The 20,414-nt window shown below is 42.7% G+C and overlaps 1 protein-coding gene across 7 annotated transcripts in view; it reads left to right on the top strand.

The window, feature by feature from the left end:
* The window catches only part of WDFY3 (WD repeat and FYVE domain containing 3), a 378,134-nt gene that overhangs the window by 125,781 nt on the left and 231,939 nt on the right, over positions 1 to 20,414 (top strand). For all 7 annotated transcript variants that reach the window (XM_059722254.1, XM_019479325.2, XM_059722256.1 and 4 more), the window contains one exon: positions 12,144 to 12,267. In XM_059722254.1, the coding sequence (XP_059578237.1) occupies positions 12,144 to 12,267 (124 nt within the window). The remainder of the gene's footprint in view (positions 1 to 12,143; positions 12,268 to 20,414) is intronic.

The raw sequence follows: 20,414 nt of genomic DNA, 5'->3' as shown, positions 1-20,414 counted from the left end.
GCACAGGCGCAGTTGCCCAAAAGCGTTACGGACAGACAGACAGACTAAGAACCCTTATATTAGGATTTCTCTCTTAATGTGCAGTAAATTACCAATTAAGATTAACGGCTTGAGGTATGGAGCCTTTTATTCATAGCGGGGAGTAGCTGCACATCCAGGTTGCTCCACTCAGAGACTGGATTGAGAAATGTTTTACTAAGCGATGCTAATGAAGTACATGATAAACCACAATAATCATTTATTAGAATGATTTTGAGAGTCATGAGCAAGGAAGCCACAGATAAATTATGTAGATTGTCTCAAGTAAGTGGGATAAGACCTTTATATCATGCCTTTATTTGTTTTGTACATTTCGTAAAGAAAACTATTCTAGCAATTTATTGGAGTTACTCGTGTCATATTTTTATTTTTTTTTTTGGTGACACTAGCTTTTGGGTTTAATTTTAGTATGAGTTCCTTCTAACAAGTTTTCTGGTATAGTTCCGTACTTTTAACTACTGTACTTTACCTAATAGTAAGACCTACTGTTATAATTGGAAAGGAAATGGGGGCAGCTGGAGTAGGGCAAAGGACCCCAAACCAATCAAAGCCTCACACTGCAAGCTTAAATACTGTGAAGTAACATTTAGCATAGTATCCCTTTTATATGCACTTAATTAAACAGCATTGTGGTGGTAAAAGTGATGGTAGGGAAAGCCATAAGACAAACAGCTGTTTGGGGAGTGTTCACACTAACCTTCACAAATTATTTTTGTTGTTTAGATATATATCCTGCTCTATCCAGGAAGGCTCAGAGTGGTTTGCAATAACAGATAAACGAACTACAAGATAAGAAAGTAAAGACTAGACTCCTGTTCTCTACAGGGTGTAACTGGGCAGTCTGTTGGCTAGAGCTGACAGTCTACCACTTCTTTATGCAAAAAAATTCTGTTTCAACTGTGCAGGAAAAATGAAAGTGGTACAACTCCCCTGGTGTAAATACAGTCATAACAATATAACATATTATTTTCTACTGGGTAGCTATTAGGGCTGTGTGAAGCTTCAGTACCTGATTCGATTTGGTGGCCAAATCTCCAAATCTGAGTCGAATCAGAGGACCCTTTTAATTTGTCCGAATTGAATCGGAACCCTCCAAATCAATTCAGAAAGATTTGGCAATTCAGACATAGACACAGCTTTAAATGTTTTTTCTACATACCTCTAGAAAGCAGGTGGCTGTGAATGCTGTGATGCTGGGGCGCATGGCGTGTCCCACAGGAGCATGTGGGGCTCCCCAGCGTGCTTGGCAGCAGACCCGGAAGTGGACCAGAAACGCTTCCAGTCCACTTCCGGGTCCGGTGGGGATCGCGTGTTGGGCCCCTCCATGACCCCTGGCTCAGTGCCTGGTACCTCCTGGGGGCGGGGGGGCACCTGGGGTCAAAGAGGCATTGCAAAATGAATAGTAAAACATAAAACATGAAGAAAGGGATATTTAGGGAAAAGTGTTGGAGATCTTTTCCTTAAAAGGTTAACACTTATTTTTGAATGAGCATGAATGAGGCACATACTTTCAGAAACCAGTGACAAAATGGCTGCCTATGCTGTATGTCTGTGGCAAAATGGGAAACTCCTGATGTGGTCCAGTAAATGGCTGTTGCTCACAGATTGGCTTAATTTTAAAATTGCTGGTTAGTTCCTGAAACACCTTTTGTGCATTTATTTTTCCTGTGGTCTGAAGCCGCTTGTTTATAGTTTTGGCATTTTACCTAATTGGGCAAGTGAAATTTTCATAGAGAAACCAAAAACTTACATGAGGAGGGGTGGGGGCGAGGAACACAAACTTGTGACTTCTGACTGTGTCAAAGGACTGCACAGGAAGCTGTACAGTGATTCTGTGTGTTAAGCACCCTCTGTTAAAATTAATTCTCAAGTTTTTCTTACATTTTAATGAAGAAAAACATTACACATTATTCTCAGTAATACCAGTAAAACAAAAGTATTCATATTTCTGAATAAAATGTTACAAAATTTCTTTCCTCAATTACTAAAGTCAAAGAACCCTGGCTCTTTTGCTTCGTTAACTTGTTGCAGTTGATGTTTGTTTCATTACTACTGAAAGCTTTTATAGAAAATGCATGTCTTGCTTTCTTTCAGGTGTTAGTAAAATCATTAACTGAATCAGGATCAACACAAAACCTGTGGCTCTTCAATTCTTGTTATAAGTAAACCAGAGTTCATCTAAAAACTATGACATTTAAGTCTCTCTTTCTGGTCAGTTAATGGATAGGGTTATAGCCAGCTTCTGTTTTTTTAAATGCATTTTATTTCGCCTATAGTCAAAGATGTATGAAAGGATCAGTCATATGGTAATAAAATATAAAACCACTACATACTTCACAAAGGATTTTGTCCTTCTGATAAAATATTCTAGAGCTTCCATTCAGAGTTCTGTGGCTGTATGGAGCATAATTCACAACTGTTCATGAGTCCCATTGTATTTGTCAGTAATGAAGTAAAGCTTTTAAAAAATTTGAAAGCAGGCCAGATGGTGGTGAAATTGTTTCTGGAAAGAAAACTGCTCCAATTAAATTGTTTTGAGTTTTATTAGCAGGATCAGATTCTCGGTAATTGAAAAGGGAACCTGCTGACTGACTATTGAAATGATCTTGCTTTTATGTGGTATCTTTCTTTTAAACTGGATTCCAATATACATTACAATCATTTGTCCTAAACCTTCCCGTTTGGCTCATGTGAGTAATGATGCTACAAAAGCTGGTCTATAGAAGTCAGCCTTTTACTAGAAACTAGTAAGAGCTCCAGAAATGTCAGTAACTTTGTTTCTCTGCACTAGTTCCATGCTGTTATAGACAGCTACTGAAAAATAAGTTTGCCCTCCCACTCGTGTTTTACCTGGTCCACACCTGGAATATGATAGTGAGGGTGCTGCAGTGGAACTTACTTCTCTGTTCTCTTCCTTTTCTATCCCCCCTTTCCCCCCATCAAGCTCACGCTACTATGCATGAGATCTGAGAGATTTCGAGAGCAGCAGTGAAGGATGCTCCTGGAGCATCTTTACTGATATATTTCTGGGTTTGTTGCATGCAAACCAGGAGTGGGTGGATGAAACTTTTATTTATTTATTGGTGAGAACCTTGACAGCAGCATGGATCCAGTGCAGAGCAACCCATAGATATATGTAACAATTATATGGGCATAAATGTATGTTGTGAAAGGTATTCCAATATAAGGGTTATGTTTGTCTGCTCTTATACTGGTATAAGTATAAGAAGCTAAGCTGCTTCAAATTTTAAGTCTGTGTGGGCAGGGGCAGACAATCAGGTGATTGTCAAAACCCTGCTGCCAGCAGCTTTGACTGGGCTGCTGGGTATGGGAAATCAGAGGCTCCTGATGCTGGGGGATGGGGAGGGAGGGAGGAACCAAAGGGCTTACCCCTCTGGGGACTTTAAACTGTGCCAGGAGCCTCTGCTTCCCCCATGCCTGGCAGCTTGGTCAGAACTGCCTGGTTTGGGGTATAAAGTCCTGGCCATAAGTTTAAATTTAAGGTGCCATACAAATCTGACATAAACATTTTGTACGTTATAGGTGGAACATTTTAATAGCTCATTTGCCATTTTATGGAACCTTAAATTGGGTGCCTATGTAGCAACCTTGTCATTTATGTCATGTTTAACGTGTGAATTGTGACATCAGTGTACCTTGAAGAGGGGGCTAAAGTTGCATCTATCCAGATTCCTAGTTTGCTGTTATGCCCTAGTCACATCTGCAGGGAATTGTGACTACTATTTAACAGGACTATAAGGTGCATACAGAAGTGGTTGTATCATCATGCTCACCAATTAGTCATCAGATATTAAATGAGTAGTTGTAATGTCTTCATTAATGATTTGGATGATGGGACTGAGTGCAGGGATTGTTACCAAAAAAAGGCCAACAGCATACTTGTCGCAGGGCACTAAAGTGTGCCTGCTCCTTCAAGGGCAGAAACTGCCTAGAGAGAGGGCCCTATGAGCCAGACAGAACCCCCACACATGCAGGTTGCTGTGGCAGCAGGCTACTGAGGGAGTTTAGCCTGCACCTGCACCCAGTCACCTGACCGGAAGAAGGCAGGGCCCTGGGCACAGATAAGTCTCAAGGCTGGGACTGGAGACTGTTAGTTCCCCGACAGCTGCCAAGGGAAGGACCTCCTGCAGAGAAGAACGTCCCAGAGATGCTGTAGCCTTCTGATATACTGCTTACAGGACTAATTGGGCTCCTGGAGCTCTTCAGGTACCCTGGGCTGTGAGGCAGTTAATGCTCGGAAAAGTTTGCCTCTTTTAAAAAAAAAAACAGGTACTCCGGGGGACTGGGATGAGGCTACTGGGGAGGAGGAGGCCTCATTGGGGCACACTACAGTGTGGAGACCCCAGCACCAGGGGGTACGGAGACCCCAGCGGTGGGGGGCATAGTTACTGAGGCTCAGGGTCCAGTGACAACAAGATGTCAAACTAGACCAAGGCCTCATCTCAAGAGACAACGTCTAAATACTATCCACGAGGCATTGGGCATGGAGAAGGGGCTGTTTTGGAGCCATGCATGTAGCCCATAAGGCTTGGGGTGTCCCATATGTCACCTATCAAGAGCAGGGCCCATCAAGGGGTCCAATAACCTGCAGGGTTTGGCGGGGGGGGGTCCATCAGGACCGTGACTGAGCTGTGACCCAGGTGGCCTCCCTATTTATTACTTTTACCAGCAAGATATGGCAGGCAAGATTAGAAGGTGCCCGTAGGGTGGAGTTGGCTCAGTCACGGAACCCTAGGGACTGTCCTGTCCCTGAGGACCCCGCATCATGACAATACTGGGTTGTATTAACAGAAGCATCACTTGCAAATCAAGGGAAGTGATTCTTCTGCTCTATACAGTACTGATAAGGCATCACTTGGAGTATTACATCCAGTTTTGGGCCCCACACTTTAAGAAGGATGGGGACAGATTGGAAGAGGTCCAACACAGAGCACAAAAATGATGAGGGGCCTGGGAAGCAAGACTTAGGTGGAAAAATTGAAAGAACTAGGGTTATTTAGTCTGATGAGTAAGAGAAGAATAAGGGGGTTTGATAGCAGTCTTGAAATACTCAAAGGGTAATTTTTAGAGAGGATGGAGAAGGGCTTTGTTCTGTGGCTATAGGGGACAGAACTAGGAACAAGGGCCTCAAGCTTCAGTAGAGGAAATTTAGGTTGGAGATTAGGAAGAACTTTCTGACCTATGTGTGCAGGCCGGGGGCGAGCCGGGCCTGTCTTTGCGCACGCGGGCTGTGGCCAGCAGCCCGGGCACGCGGGGCTGGAGAAAACAGCGGGGCGGTAAGGTACACGCGAGCTAGAATTGGTTACGGAGGCATAGTGGTTGATTGAAAAGATTATTTACTTATACCCAAGATGGTCGCGGTGTAGGCTGGACAGTTTTCCAGGTGCAGCTCCGCTTGAGTCCTCGTTGGAGGACTCTGACAAACTCAGTTCTTTGGCCCCGGAGTGGTTTAGGCTCCGCGGGTTCGGCAATTCTTTCCTCACGGAGTAGCTGAATCTCCGTGGGTTTTGTTCGGTTCCCAGGTCCCCCGGAGCTGTTAAGACTCTGTGGGTTCGAAAATTGGGTTCGGTTCCCAGGCCTCCATAGCTGTTAAGACTCCGTGGGTTCAAAAATTGGGCATATAGGATAGGGATACGTCTAGGATTGCGCTCGGCGACGGGGAGAGGCCAGAGGCTGTTTAGACCTCTGTTGCCTGCTTAAGAAAGGCACGTTGGGTCCGCAAGGGTCCACATCGCTTAGAGATCTTCACACAGCGCGAAGTCTCCTCCTCCTGGCGAGTTCTGTCTCTCTCCAGTTTTCCTCTCTCTCTCCGACTTGGGCGGAAACTACCCAAGCCTTTTGTACGGCTAGCAAGCCAATAGCTAGCTGCCACGTGTGCCTACATTTAGAACCGGCCAATAATGTGGCGCGAATCTAAATACAAATGGCGGGAACTCCTTTGCACCGTGCATCTCTGAGATGCAAAAGAAATGCACCATGCAAAGAAGCTGCAAATTGGCAGGAAATCCCCCGTTGCACCAGAGTTCTCTCCCGCAGCAGAGAACTCTACCGTGCAAGGAAACTGTAATTTTAGCAGGAACATAATTTAGCGTTGCCGAAGCGCACACAAACAACAAATCACAAATTTGGGTTGTGACATCCCCCCTTGCTGAGAGCATAGCTAAATTATGCTATACTCTTCACTCTAGAACCTTGTCGTGAGTCGTCATACGAGCAGACAAGCAAACAAACAAAGAAACAAACATAAAATCTGCTGCCCTGGAATTAAGTTACATAACAATCAAGAAACAATAATCAACACAAACACACAATCTGATTCATAACAAAATTGCACGATCAGGGCTTCAGTGGGCGTCATGGCGAAGTCGTACGTCAAGCCCTCACTTCTTTCGGTGATGTCATCCCTCTCAGGGCTCCTCCTCGCCACACACTCTGAATCTCAGATCTGTAAACAGAAAACTCTCAAAAAATAGATTAATGATCTTATTCAAAAAACTTAAACAATTTCCACGGCTCAATTGGATGAAATCGTTGAGGATCCATCATCTGGCTCTTCTAAATAACGAAAACCTAACTCATAAGCCAATCGCCATTGGCCCGCATCTCCCAAAATCCGAAGCTGCCGCTTGTTAAGTCCGGAACGCTGTAGGAGAAATCCAAACATGTATCGCTCCTCCAGGGTTCTCGGTGGCAATGGTGGAAGATCGGATCCACGACGTTTGGTGCCTTGAGGTCTGGTCGGGTGTCGACAGTCCCGATCAAAAGACAATCTTGGCTCCATCAGGATACGCAGTCATGGCAACTGACAAAGAAGATTACTTTTAATCACGTTTAAATTCCACGGCCGTAAGATGTAGCCATGAAATTATAGCTTCATCAGATTCCATCTCAGATTCTTTATATAGCTGTTGTAATTCTCTCCAAGCACGAATGCAACTGGTGATGACATCTCGCTCATCAGTTGCTTGGTTGACCATGGCTGTAGGGCAAGCTGCTCTTTCGGGACTTGATGCTGTTATAGGCTGAACTGCTGCCGCGGGGGTTACTGCTGCTGTTGTTGCTTCAGGCAGGAGGGGCGGATGCACTCCTCCGCTTGACTCTGTCCTTCGTCGGCAGAGGCGTCGCTAGGCGGGGTTGCCGGCGACGACGCTGCGTCGATGGGCGGAGTCACTGACCGAACTCTCGCGGGTTCTTCAGAAGCTCCACCCTTCTTTTCCGGTTCTTCCATGCGGCCTCCCTCTTGCTCGGCGCTATCTTGGACTGGCGTTTCAGGCTCCTTTTTCTCAGCCGCTTCTTTGACTGCTCGGATCGCCATCTGCAGCTGGGTTTTCAAATTTAAGCTCTTTTGCGTTAGATTCATTATAGTACGAAAAGTTGCACTACATTCTCCCCCCCTTGTTGTACCATGGGGCCACCCTCTCATCTGCGGCTCGTTCCTTCTCCATGTCTTCGCGGAGCTCGGATGGTAGCTCGCAACCCCTTAATCTAGCCGCCATGAGAGGAGGGAACCGGCAGATGGACTCCGGCTCTTCATTCTCCCAAGCATATCGTCGGCATCGGGCACACTCCCGGGTGAAAGTCGGGTTCATTTCGCCCGCCGGGTTGGGTCCGGCGAGGGACACAGTATCGAGGGGCCTGAACAGGACCCGCTCGTCTCTCATTATACACCCGAACGCCGCGGGGAGCAAATACACTTCCCTCTGTCTCGGGGCTCCGTCTTCGGAGACTCCCTCTTCTCCCTTTAGCGACAGGCGTCCGCTCACAAATCTTTCACCCGTTCCACCCGCCTGGTGGTAAGCGATATGCACTTCCAGTTCCTCAAAGTTTTTCACTTGGCGTTGGTTATCGCGCTGAGGGCAGTTCTGAACCAATTCTAGCTTTAGCGTGTTTTCTCCTGATCCCATCCTCATTGCCATGTGCGGGCCGGGGGCGAGCCAGGCCCATCTTTGCGCACGCGGGCTGTGGCCAGCAGCCCGGGCACGCGGGGCTGGAGAAAACCGCGGGGCGGTAAGGTACGCGCGAGCTAGAATTAGTTACGGAGGCGTAGTGGTTGATTGAAAAGATTATTTACTTATACCCAAGATGGTCGCGGTGTAGGCTGGACAGTTTTCCAGGTGCAGCTCCGCTTGAGTCCTCGTTGGAAGACTCTGACAAACTCAGTTCTTTGGCCCCGGAGTGGTTTAGGCTCCGCGGGTTCGGCAATTCTTTTCTCACGGAGTAGCTGAATCTCCGTGGGTTTTGTTCGGTTCCCAGGTCCCCCGGAGCTGTTAAGACTCTGTGGGTTCAAAAATTGGGCATATAGGATAGGGATACGTCTAGGATTGCGCTTGGCGACGGGGAGAGGCCAGAGGCTGTTTAGACCTCTGTTGCCTGCTTAAGAAAGGCACGTTGGGTCCGCAAGGGTCCACATCGCTTAGAGATCTTCACACAGCGCGAAGTCTCCTCCTCCTGGCGAGTTCTGTCTCTCTCCAGTTTTCCTCTCTCTCCGACTTGGGCGGAAACTACCCAAGCCTTTTGTACGGCTAGCAAGCCAATAGCTAGCTGCCACGTGTGCCTACATTTAGAACCGGCCAATAATGTGGCGCGAATCTAAATACAAATGGTGGGAACTCCTTTGCACCGTGCATCTCTGAGATGCAAAAGAAATGCACCATGCAAAGAAGCTGCAAATTGGCGGGAAATCCCCTGTTGCACCAGAGTTCTCTCCCACAGCAGAGAACTCTACCATGCAAGGAAACTCTAATTTTAGCGGGAACATAATTTAGCGTTGCCGAAGCGCACACAAACAACAAATCACAGCTTTGGGTTGTGACACTATGAAGGCAGTCAAGCACTGGAAGATCTACCTAGAGAAGTTGTGGGATCTCCCCTCCTTGAAAATTTTCAAGAGCAGACTGGGCAGACACTTGGTTGGGGTGGTTTAGTCCAGGATGATACTACCTTGAGCAGTGGGTCTGGATTAGATGATCATGGGCGTGTCTACATGAGATGCTAAAGTACAGTATCTCATTGCTACTATATAGTAGCTTCTGAAGAAAACCATGTGGGGATGCTACTGTGCAGTAACACTTGTTACTGTGCCGTCATTTAGTACTTGGTTATACAAGTACTAAATCACTGCGCTGTAACAACTGTGCAGTTTACCGCTTGTGTAGACATTACTCTTGCAGGGTCCTTTCCAACCCCCTTGTCCTATGATTCTATTATTAAATGCTGTCATCTTATCTAGAATACAATAGAATGGCTTTAAATGCATTTTATTATAAAAATTGTAACCTGTTATATGTACGGGCTTTTCTTTTAATGTTGTGCCTTCAGAGTATTCAGTTATTCTTAGAAGTAAAGCCAGATGAGTTAAGAGAGGACTTTTGATTTTGTGCAGTCCAACCTGCAGTTAGCAGATTGTATCATTTTATGAGATACTGGCAGATTAAGATATGCTGGCATTCAGAAAACATTAACTTGTGAAAAAGAGTTTGTATCTTGTGTGCCTCTCTTGTTGGATAAATATAATAAATTTTGATGTTACCTATTTGATTGGAACCATTGCTAGAAAAGGACCTATAAACATATAAACTTATGTACATTCCTGTCTGTTGCAAGACTGCAATCAAAAAGAAAATGTCTTTCAATATTGATTATTTATTTTTAGTTGAAGTAAAATAATGTGCCTATTGTTCAAGTAGTTTATTGTATACTTAGTCACAGTTTCTTATATCTGAACCCCACTTAAACATTTTCTTTAGTAATCAGATTACTTCTGTTTAATCATGAAGAAACCAACCACCAATTAAATAATATTTTGTACTTAATATGATTTACTACTCATTACTTCCAATGTGTAGCAAAATGTATAATTACATATAAGATTTCTATGAAATCTTATTGAGGGTTTAACAAGTTTACCAATGGGTGTCTCAAGCCTTTCCCACTTTTTTCCTTTTGCTCAAAGAATTAAAAATCGCAAATTTGGAGATTAGAAAAGCAGCATAAAGCACAATAGAACTAGGAGTGTTTTTTACCCTTGGAAATCAGGAGACCTAATGTAATAAGATGGACAATAATTGGGATTCCCCTAAAGATGATAGCCTCATATTTTTTTCCACAGTACTTCTGTTGAAAGTGGTACATATGTTATTTAGAATTTAAAAAATAGAACTCTGTAACTAATGGCTTGTGGCTGACAACGTAGAAAATAAGCTTCTGGTGAAACAGGATTGTTTTGTTCATAACCCCACTTGTGCAGTTTTACCAGTGTCACTATTGATGAGTTAACCATTGACTTTGCAAATCTTAGCTGTATGAAAGGGGCATACTTATCTCATGTTGATGGGATTATTTTGGCCCACAGTGTCCTTTGGGGCTGCATTCATACTGAGATCAGGGCTTCCCAAGCTGTGGTATACGCAAGGCATCTCTTGGGGGGGTATATGGGACACCTTGTGTAATGGCAGATTTTGTTTTTATTATAACTGGCATTTAAAGGGTTAAAATATAAAATGTATGTTGGTAGGAGTATGCGGGCAGCTGATAAATCCATCTGAAAGAGGGTATACAATAAGAAAAAGTTTCGGAACCTCTGTTGTACGAGATCTCATGCTGTGTCACTTAAGGGCATAAAAGGTGGAGCTGCCGAATTATTCCTTAGTTTTTATTGTTCTTGGCAGTGAGACAGAGCACCTTCAGTGCTTGTGTGCTGTTTGTCATGTAATTTCCCCCCGCCCCCCTTTTCCTGTTTCTTGTCATGTACTTTTTTCATGGCTATTTAGAAAACAAAATTAAAAAAAATATTTTTTTCTAGGTTTTGAGACCACCGCTAGACAAATCTGAGTAGTGGGATTTAGTTTTTATGGCCGAATCAAACTCTGGATCCAGAACTTGCTTCTCTTGCTAGAATGCTCGTTGATGTGCTCTCTAGCTGTCTTTTGCTTAGGAAATAAAAGAACCTATCGAACTTGAGGTGCTTTCTTATGGTAATGATCCTATGAGTTGTGGCTCGCCTCTGAGCTCTCACATTCATTCTTTGCCCAAGAGGCTGAAATGGGTACCATAGCAGAGAGAGCAGTGAAAGCCTCGTCCACCTAGTCCCAGAGTACTTGTGAGCTTGCCGCCTCCTGCCCAATTCCTAGCATCTCTTCACACTGCTTAGCCAAAAGACAGTTGACTGCCCGGTATGCAAGCAGTTTTACTTCTTATCTTTGTGTCATAGGTTTTTCTCCTGTTTAAGTGCTGAGCCAGTTGGACCTAATGGAAGAAGGATACGTCATTGTTTTCCTGTTTAACAACCATGTTTTGTTTACCTCTCTGTAACACAATACAATTTAAAGCAGGGCTGTCCAACTTCTGAGTGGCTGAAGGTTGCAGGCCCCCTAGCCTCACAGTGCATGGGCCACGCACAACCTGAGCGCACATATTGCACACTACACCCATCCCTCCCTCCCACCACTCCCCATTGCCCTACCATGTGGGCCCCGACGTGCTAAGCGAGTCACCCCAAGGCCAAGATCTTCCTCCTCATGGATGCACCATCCTCTCCCTCCTGCTTCATGGATGCACTTCAGTGCGCTGTGCAGGCCTTCTCCTACTGTATGGAGGTCAAGTCCTGGGAATCCCTGGGTTACTCCAAGCTTCTTCAGCTGTGGGCTCCCTCAGCCTTGGGGACAGGGTGGACAGTGGAAGCTGGAGGAGGGAAGGGAAGCCCAGGGACTCCGCAGAAGCTTCAGAGAGCAAAGTGGGGAGTAGCACCCAGACAATGACCCTGGGGGAGGGACACATTAATCCCTCAGGGGCTTCCAGTTGGACACATCTGACTTAAAGCATTAAGATGAGAATATTTCATGTTTTTCTGTAAATCAGTTATTTGGTGGAAATATTAATTTATGTAGGATACAAGAGTCTCGTGGGCATGTCATTTCAAATTTAAGACAACTGAATATAAAATAAAAACTTTTGTGGATTTTCTCTTTTGCTCTCTCTAACAGTGTAAGCATGTGCTTTCTTCCTAATTGCGAAAGCTATTTGCAAGCAAGTAAAGAAGTAGAATGAAGAAACAAGTTACAAAATCTCTTTTCTCTTGTTTCTAGGTATTTGGAAATGCTCCTCCAAGTACAATGACAGAAAAATTCTCTGACCTTCTGCAGTTTACTACACAAGTGTCACGATTGATGGTGACAGAGATTCGACGGAGAGCATCAAATAAGTCCACAGGTAGTGAATGGGATGACAATGATGGGTCCTTGTGAATTGCATTATGTGTTTTAGAACAACTGGTAATGTGCTAGTCAGTCCTTGTCCGGTCAGAGCTGGGCAAACACTTAAAATGGAAGGAAGGTGCAGTTTGTGATGGTCTTTTGGAGTAAGAAAAGACATGGACTAAACTGTGTAAGCATATCTGAGGTTACTCTTTAAAAGCGTTTTTGAAGCAATTTAACCATTGTAACCAACTGTTACCACGAGCTACTTGCAAGTTCCATATTAAGCTTTCTTCTGTTTATTGAATAAAAGCCTCTGCAAGGAAATGTCTTGTATAATGTCGTGGTTTTGAGCATTTTTTTGCTACTTTCAAGGAATCACTTAGCAGAGGACTCTTTGTTGGGAAACCTGTAATTCATCCTCCTTATAGTCTGACTTTAGGTAGCATCATTTGTCTTCTGAGGCTAGTTGCATCTCCCCTTGTTTGGAGAGAGAGGCAGTAGCAAATAGCATTAAGTTCTTCTCCCTTAAATGCTTTAAAAATCAAGGTTCTTTGAGTATGGGAATGGACAATGCACCATTTTATCTGCAGATTTGTTAAGTACCCACTGTTGTCTTTTTTCCTACATGTGAAGTGGTCTGCTTGCTTAATTTGACCTGCTCCAGTTTTTCAGTCTTGTTAGAGTGAGTTATTGCAATACAGTGCATATTGATAAAATAACGTTAAAAACAGTCCTTTTTTGCAATTGGGCACATGTGAACCATGAACGCCCAACATGATTTGAAGGCTCCATGTTGCCTTTTGTGGGCTTTCAGTGCTGCATCTTGATAATTGGTAGCATATACATTTTTCTGTCCTATACCTCTAAGTCCTGGTGGTCAGATGGCTTTCACAGGGCTCCTTCTGAACATAGCCATTTTGGGGTGATTTTAAACAGTGTATCTTAAGCCAGTAACTCTGGCACAAGATATTGCTTTCATCTGCAGCTCTCTCAAGAGGCCAGAAAGTTGTTTTTCTTGAAAAACATTGCACAGTGACTTGCTGTGTACAACAACCTAAGACTTGAATAGTCTTAGTAAATTGAGATTTATTATGAGAGATGCAATAGTGGCCTTTATATTTGGCTTTCCTACCAGTTCTCATAAATCTTTTTCTAATTTTTTTTGTAAGAGTTGTGATAACTTCATGGTTTGCAACATGAATGTAAAACTTGGCAGGTGCTTGAGATATATATTTTGTTCCTCCTAAATGGCCAAGTTAAGCTGTCAAAAAATCACCACTTGCAGTCTGTATTATACTTTAGAGAACTTGCTGGATGCATGCTGTTAAAATATGTTCACATTCTATATGTAATTGTGGTGGTTGGGCTTAGAATGCCCTTGTCCACCGACATTGTTGTCCTGCGAACTGTCAGTGTACCCCAACTTTCTCTCCTGCCACGTCTTTGATGTTATTATTATAGATTTTAATTTTGGATGTTATTCCATTGGATGTTATTAATTTTGGAGGGTTATTCTTTGTTAATTCGTTCTTATTATACCCTTTTTAGTGGGTTCACGAGCAATATGCATAAATTATCTGGTTCGCTTATCCGGATATTTGCCCAAACTTGAAGTTATACATACAGTCACAGTCTGATTTTTGCAGCTCATTAACTTGTCTTTATTTTTGTCTTTTATCACTTCATACAATTTTCCTTTACATTCAGACAGAAGCTGTTTCTTATATCCTTTTTTAACCTTACTTATAATATTAACTTTGTAATTCTACTTATACAATGACCTTATCCTCTATTAACCTGAATGAACTGAATTTAGTATTCATAAACTGACTCTCTCTCAGAATCTTTCCATCCTTTTATTTTGTTCAATTCCTTTTTTTTTTTTCTTGAGTATGATCTTATCCCTTCAAACCACTCTATATGCAATCCTTTTCTTTTAATAACATCTGAATCTCCCGTTTGCCTTCTCTATAGCTTATGTCCTTAAATCCTCTTGAAGGACAATCCAACACAGTCTCTAATTTAGGAAGAAAGGATCAACTCGAATCTCTTCTTTTCTTTGTTTTTCTTATTATGCCAGCTGCGGATGACGCGTCCCTCAGGGTTTGTCTCACCCGAGATCAGCCCCTTGCTCTATCTGCTCCGTTCTCTCCCGGCATTACGGGGCACAATGAGTGATGTTATTGATCCCCTGGGGATCCTCTCTCACTCCTCTTTTCCTCTCCTGTCTCTTCCTTCTCTGCCTTTGAACCTTGCGTCTTGCTGCCCCACTCCGCTCTCGGAGCTTCTATCCTAATATGGTAACGGCTCCGGAAGTGGCACTCTCTGGTTTTTCCCATTGCGTCTGCGCTCGCTCTTTCACAGTAATAAACATTCTTTCAGTTTTAGAGCTGTCTCGCAGATCAAGGCGGCCCTAAAGATGCTCTATAACATCTTTTCATATCATATTTAAGCAAGCACAAGGAACCGTAGGTACAAGATGAACAATAGGCAGTAATGTCTCTTCCAGTTATGTTCTTTTCTCTGAAGTTCTCTCAAACTTTTTTGCTGTATGTCTGGGAAGTTTTAAATATGAAAGATCTTCTCTTCTTCATGAAAGAGCTTCTCTTCTTTTCCTAAAATGTCTCTTATACTGCTGCTCATCTCTATTGCCCCTTTCTGTGGCCTCACACAGGCATTCGTTCCTAGCAGTAGAAATACTTGAAAAATCGTCCCATGAGAGGGAGCAATATATAGGCATTTATCCTGCAGCTGTCCCCTCTTCCTGCCCCTTCCCCAGGCTGGGAAGTGGTCTGGGAAAGGCATGGGAAAGAGTGGCTGACCACTCCTCCCAGTCCCAGTGGACCGGAGTAGCAGGGCAAAGTTGCCTGGCTGCTTCTCAGACCCGGGAGCCTCCCCCAGAGTCTGGGGAGCCAATTCCTTCACAGTGGGGCAAAGCAGTAGGGTGCAGGCACCAATTTTCAACATACTATGTGGTGTGAGGCTTTTCCTTGCATGACATGTTCAAAACTGGCACCCACAGTCCCCTGGAGACTGCCTGGTCTGGGAAAGAGGAAGGGAGCAGGAGCTGCTGCTTTGCTTGCCTTCCAGGTGGCCCACAAGGGGAAGGGAGCAGCAGGGCAAAGCCTCCAGCACGTTGTCCAAACTGGACAGTCTTTGGTTTGGGAAGAGGCAGATATCAGTGGCTGCTACCCACTCCCTTCCTGGACCCGACTGGGAGGGGAGCAACCAAGTGTTGACACCTGGAAGATCTTTTTTCTAGAGGCAGCACATTTTCCTCCAAGAAAAACTAAATGAACACTTGTACACAGGAACTCTGGTATGGTTGATGAGTCATGAAGTGGGAATAGGAGGCTGTCCTGCTTATCATGGCACTAGGAGAGAAGGGGAGAGAAGAATAAATATGAGAAGGGTATTGGGGAGAGTCAAATCTAAGGTGGGTATGTAACACAAATTTTAACTAATAAAATAGCTTCCTAAAAATACCTTAAAAGACGTTGTGCAGGTTTTATGAAATCAAGTCCTCAAAAGATTTAAAAAACAAAAACCAGAATTATTGCATGTGCAGCTTTCATTTATGCTCTCTTGGGCATGTAGTTTGGTTACAATAGGATTCGTTGCATGATCAATCCCATTAGAATTAGTCACATGATCAGTTGCTTACAGGAATGGTATTCCAGGTTTACTGCTAACTGAGGTAATCTGCATAAGGTGTGAAATTCTTGGTCCTTTAGTGAAAGTTGTTCATAGTGGGAGATGGGGTTTGTTTGGTTTTTTTGGTCAAAATATATTTGTAGAGGGATACAAAATGAATTGCGTGTTGTGGCCTTGGGTATGCTTTTTGGGGGGAAAACTATGTTGTGAAAAATGCAAATTTAATGGCATTGAAACTTACAATATTGTTTCAGCTCCTAAATTGTCAGCTTTTAAAATAAAACACATTTCTGAAAGTCAGCATTTCATTTTGACACTTTCAAAGTGATTTTTTTTTTTATTTGTTCAAAGCAGCTTTTCTTCTTTCTAGTTCCACTTTTATAGAGACACATACAGTTCCACTGTACATAGAGGCAGACACAGATTCTTCATCTAAGCTGACAAATCAGTTACTTTGTATGGTAGAACCCAGATTGTTTGTAGGATTTAGTTTCTGTAACCTTCAGAGATGAAGGCTTGTGAATCAGATGTGGCTTTTATTAGCCATAGCAAACAGCTACTTGAGACTGGTGGTGAGCTCCAGTTTATTGCTGTAGGTTTTATGTCTAAGGTAGTGATTCTTAATCATGGTATTGTGGTACATAATTCACAGTATAAATCCAAAGATTTCAAATAGGAGCCCATAGCATTACAAACATTCTGACATGCTGCAATCTTTCTTGGTTCTTTGCAGCAGAAAAGTTGATCTTGTATTTTTCTGTGGTAAAACAATAAAATAATGGAAACTAAGCTGATATTTTCCAAGGGGTGCCTGAAGTCTAGTGAGGGGATGCCTTGAAGTCTGTCAGCAGGTGCCTTGAGTCTAAAAGGGTTGAGAACCACTGTTTTAATGATTAGTATGTGAAAAAAATCTAATGGCTTAAAATATGAGGTCATGGTTTTAGGGTACAATTCTGTATTCACTTGTTTTTAATTGAAAACACTTTCTGCCTGGCATTGTAGAATCAAGTACCTATCATTATTTTTGTAGAAGCTGAAAACAGTCCAGAGGTTCTGTATATAGAACATGTAACTTCCATGGGTCTCTGGGTCATTTACCTGTTCCCTGGTTTTTAGCTTATGTATTAAGTATTTAATAGTATTAATTTTAATTTTTCATAGGTAGTATCACATACTGTTATGTAGCAGCAAACTAACAGTCTAGTGAAAATCTACCAACTACATTTTGCAAAAAAGTAGGCAAACAAAATGCATCATAGATAATAGTTCATGTACAGTTTATAATTTGTAAAACAAATGACTATTTATCTGATCCAAAATGACCCTTTTTCCATGTATGGAATCTAATTTTTCGGGGGTTGTCTTGAATTCATTCCCACAGTGCTTCAGTGGCAGGGGGGTAGGTGAATAGGGGTGTAGATGGTGGGGGAGTGGTAGGGAGGCAGTCCTCTGCTGCCTGCCCCCCCCCTCCCACTGCCACATGGCATCTCTGCACACAGCCAGAGCTGCCACCATTGCTGCTGGTCCAGGCTGAAGCTGTATGCTCTGTTCCCCAGGCTGGAGCAGGGCCAGTGCTGAAGCAAGGGTAAGCAGGAGGGGATGAAGGTGGAGAGGAGCTGGGGGAAGTCAAGAGGATGTAAATGGTGGGGGGAGATGCAAAGAAGAGGCAGTGGGCCCAGTGTGCAAGAGAGCAGAGACAGCAGAGGGGCAGACAGCAGCTGTGGCTTAGGTTCCAACCCTGGGGCCAGAACCACAGCAGCTGCCTGTCCTCCCCCTGTCCCCAACATACTTGAATCCAAGATGAGGGGTTTTTCCCCTCATGTTAAAGAGGGAACAAAATCTCAGCTTGGAGAGAGAGCGAGAGAGAGAGAGCGAGAGAGAGAGAGAGTGTGTGTGTGTGTGTGTGTGTGTGTGTTCTTAGTAATGGAAGACCTCAAAATGCCAGCCTGTATTATGAATGAGTGCATCTGGATTATAAAATGTGTAAATTAATAAAGTGTGTTTTATGATACTCTGCTGTATTTCTTGCTTTTTTTATGAGGATGATTTTTCATCAGCTATCCTAATCATGATGTTAAACCATCTTTTTAGTGTCTCATTTCAAAATAACTACCATATACAAGGTCTTTATTTCACTAAATACGTTTTGCCTTAAAATATATTATATAGCCTTTATTTACCTAAGGATTATAATTTAGTGATTATAAGTGTAAAACAATTATTAGAATGATGCAGCTATTTATGGTTACTGTTACTATTGCTATTTAAATGTTTATCCTGTAAAGAAATTAAGTATTTTAGTATATTAATCATCCTTTGCTAACACTTTCTCTTCATTTTCTGACTTGGAAAAATAGCATGGAGAATTAGTGTGTAAATGAAGTTTAGATGGGGGAAGCATCCATGATGCTTCTTTCTGAATAGTTAGTGGATTTAGTAAGTTAGACTGGACTTACGAGTCAAGTTGGGTAAATTTGCATTAAGATACAAACGTAAAATGAACATTTGGTGCTGTGCTTTTCGACTATTCCCTTCCCTGTCAAAATTTTTCTAGCCACCCTAAGTCTGCGTTGCCTTTACATTTTCAGTTGTTGTTATTCCATAATTGCCACAGTTTAATGCCTGAGTTCAGCAGTATTTTCACCTTCAACATCAGCAATGGATCAGAAGTTTGCTAGTTTCTGGATATGTTGTGGAACTGCCTCTGTCTGAAGTGTACAGTCCAGGCTCTTCCTGACTTTGGGAGTTCTCGGCCCCTTTTTTTTTTTTAGGGAGTCAAGTTTTTCAGTGTTGTAATAAGTGTTCAAAAGACTTGCAGGTTAAATGTTATCCATTTAGCAACCAATTTATGACGTAGATCTGTGTAAAATGAACACCTTGTTAATAATCCCTGTTGTGTTCATCCCAGCCAGAACACGGAAAAGAATACAACACAGTTATGTATCTACAAAGACCCAGATTTATGTAATTTATTTCATTGTTTGGTGTTCTAGCTTCTCTGACATGTGGGTCTCTGTGACCTTACTTCTCCCTCAATTTCCGTTTTCAGGTTCATCTCTCCAGTGTTAAACCAAGACATCTGGCAGACTGAATGTGAAACTGTTAGCTTTTACAACTGCCTACAAAGTTCTCAGCCTCAGTTGCAGAACTGATGGGTGCTGTTTTTGAGTTTCAAAGTGCTGCAGTTTGGAACCAAACTGAGAGCAATGACAGGTGTACTGAAATCTCAGAAAGGCAGCATTACACTGGAATATATTTAGTCACCATAAATTATAGAAGTAAAGCATTTTAAAATTAGTCATTTCTTCTGAAGTGGTTTGCTTAATCCCGGTGCTCGCAACCTTGATTTCCCAGTGAAGGTTTTGCGTATGCCACTTGTAGGTGGATTTTTCAAGTCCCATCCAACAAACTGTAGAAATAAACTTTCCTGTTAGTTTGATTCTTGAAAAAAGCCATTTCTTTTAATAAATGTACTCCTTAATGTTATGCTTGCTTTTTCCTTTTAAGAATTTCATTAATAAGGTAATTTATAGAACACTTTTTCATCTCTAATCTCATTCAGCTGTAAAAATGGCTCATGAAGAAACTGAGTCATAGATGTGAAGGGACTTGCCCAAGGTCACATAATTGAACTTTTGGAGAAGTTGGGGCAGGATGGCACATTAGAGCAGTGGTTCTCAGAGGCTGTGCTGTAAGATGCACCTTACATGGCAGGATTAGGCCCTTGCCATGGTGGCCCCATATGCCAGGATAGGGCCTAAACTGCATTGGCCCCATCAGACCTGGTACCCGTCATCTGGTTGGTGGGACCAAGTGACTGGACACCACTGCATAAGTTTTACTCATGCAAACATACTTTTTGGGGTATAATAATGAAATTTTCCATCAGTTTTAATCTAGGAAAAAAGTATGCCTCGCATATCAAAAGTTTGGGAAACACTACATTAGAATTTTTGAAGGCTGCATTTTCTGCAGTGCAGTGCTTACCCAATTGCATTAGACTTCTCTTTCTTTTAGTATTAATTTTAAAAAGCTCTATTCTATAGCTGTTCTAAAAGTCAGGGAATTTATTAAGTGCTTGCAGAGTGGTACTTTATTTCTGCTTTGTGATGCAGGTTTTAAAATTTGTGTTCTTTTGAGACAGCTGGATTCCATCACCTTTCTGATTCAGTCACTTTATAACTTAATTTGATGGCTTTCCACTGGTTTTTCTTATGAGAGTTGGTTTTTAAACAACTTTCCTTGTCAAAATTGCTATGGCAAAATGTTCTTGAGTGTGGCTTAAATTCCAGTTTTCAACGACCAAAATATTGCAAAGTAACTGACCTTCTTTGAAAAACAAACAAACAACACCCCCTCCCCCGAAAACCCTGAATACCATTTACTCAGTCAGCAGGATAGCTGAGTTCTTCTGTATTGTCTGTGTTTCTACTGAGCATATTTTTATTTAGATAAAAGTTTTTTTTCTCAAGTTGGTTTCTGCTTGCTTCACTACTTGAAAAATAT

The sequence above is a fragment of the Alligator mississippiensis genome, chromosome 2 (assembly GCF_030867095.1).
Source record: "Alligator mississippiensis isolate rAllMis1 chromosome 2, rAllMis1, whole genome shotgun sequence".
Taxonomy (NCBI): Eukaryota; Metazoa; Chordata; order Crocodylia; family Alligatoridae; genus Alligator; species Alligator mississippiensis.
Note: the sequence above shows the minus strand (reverse complement) of the source record. Positions and strands in the feature narration are given on the sequence as shown.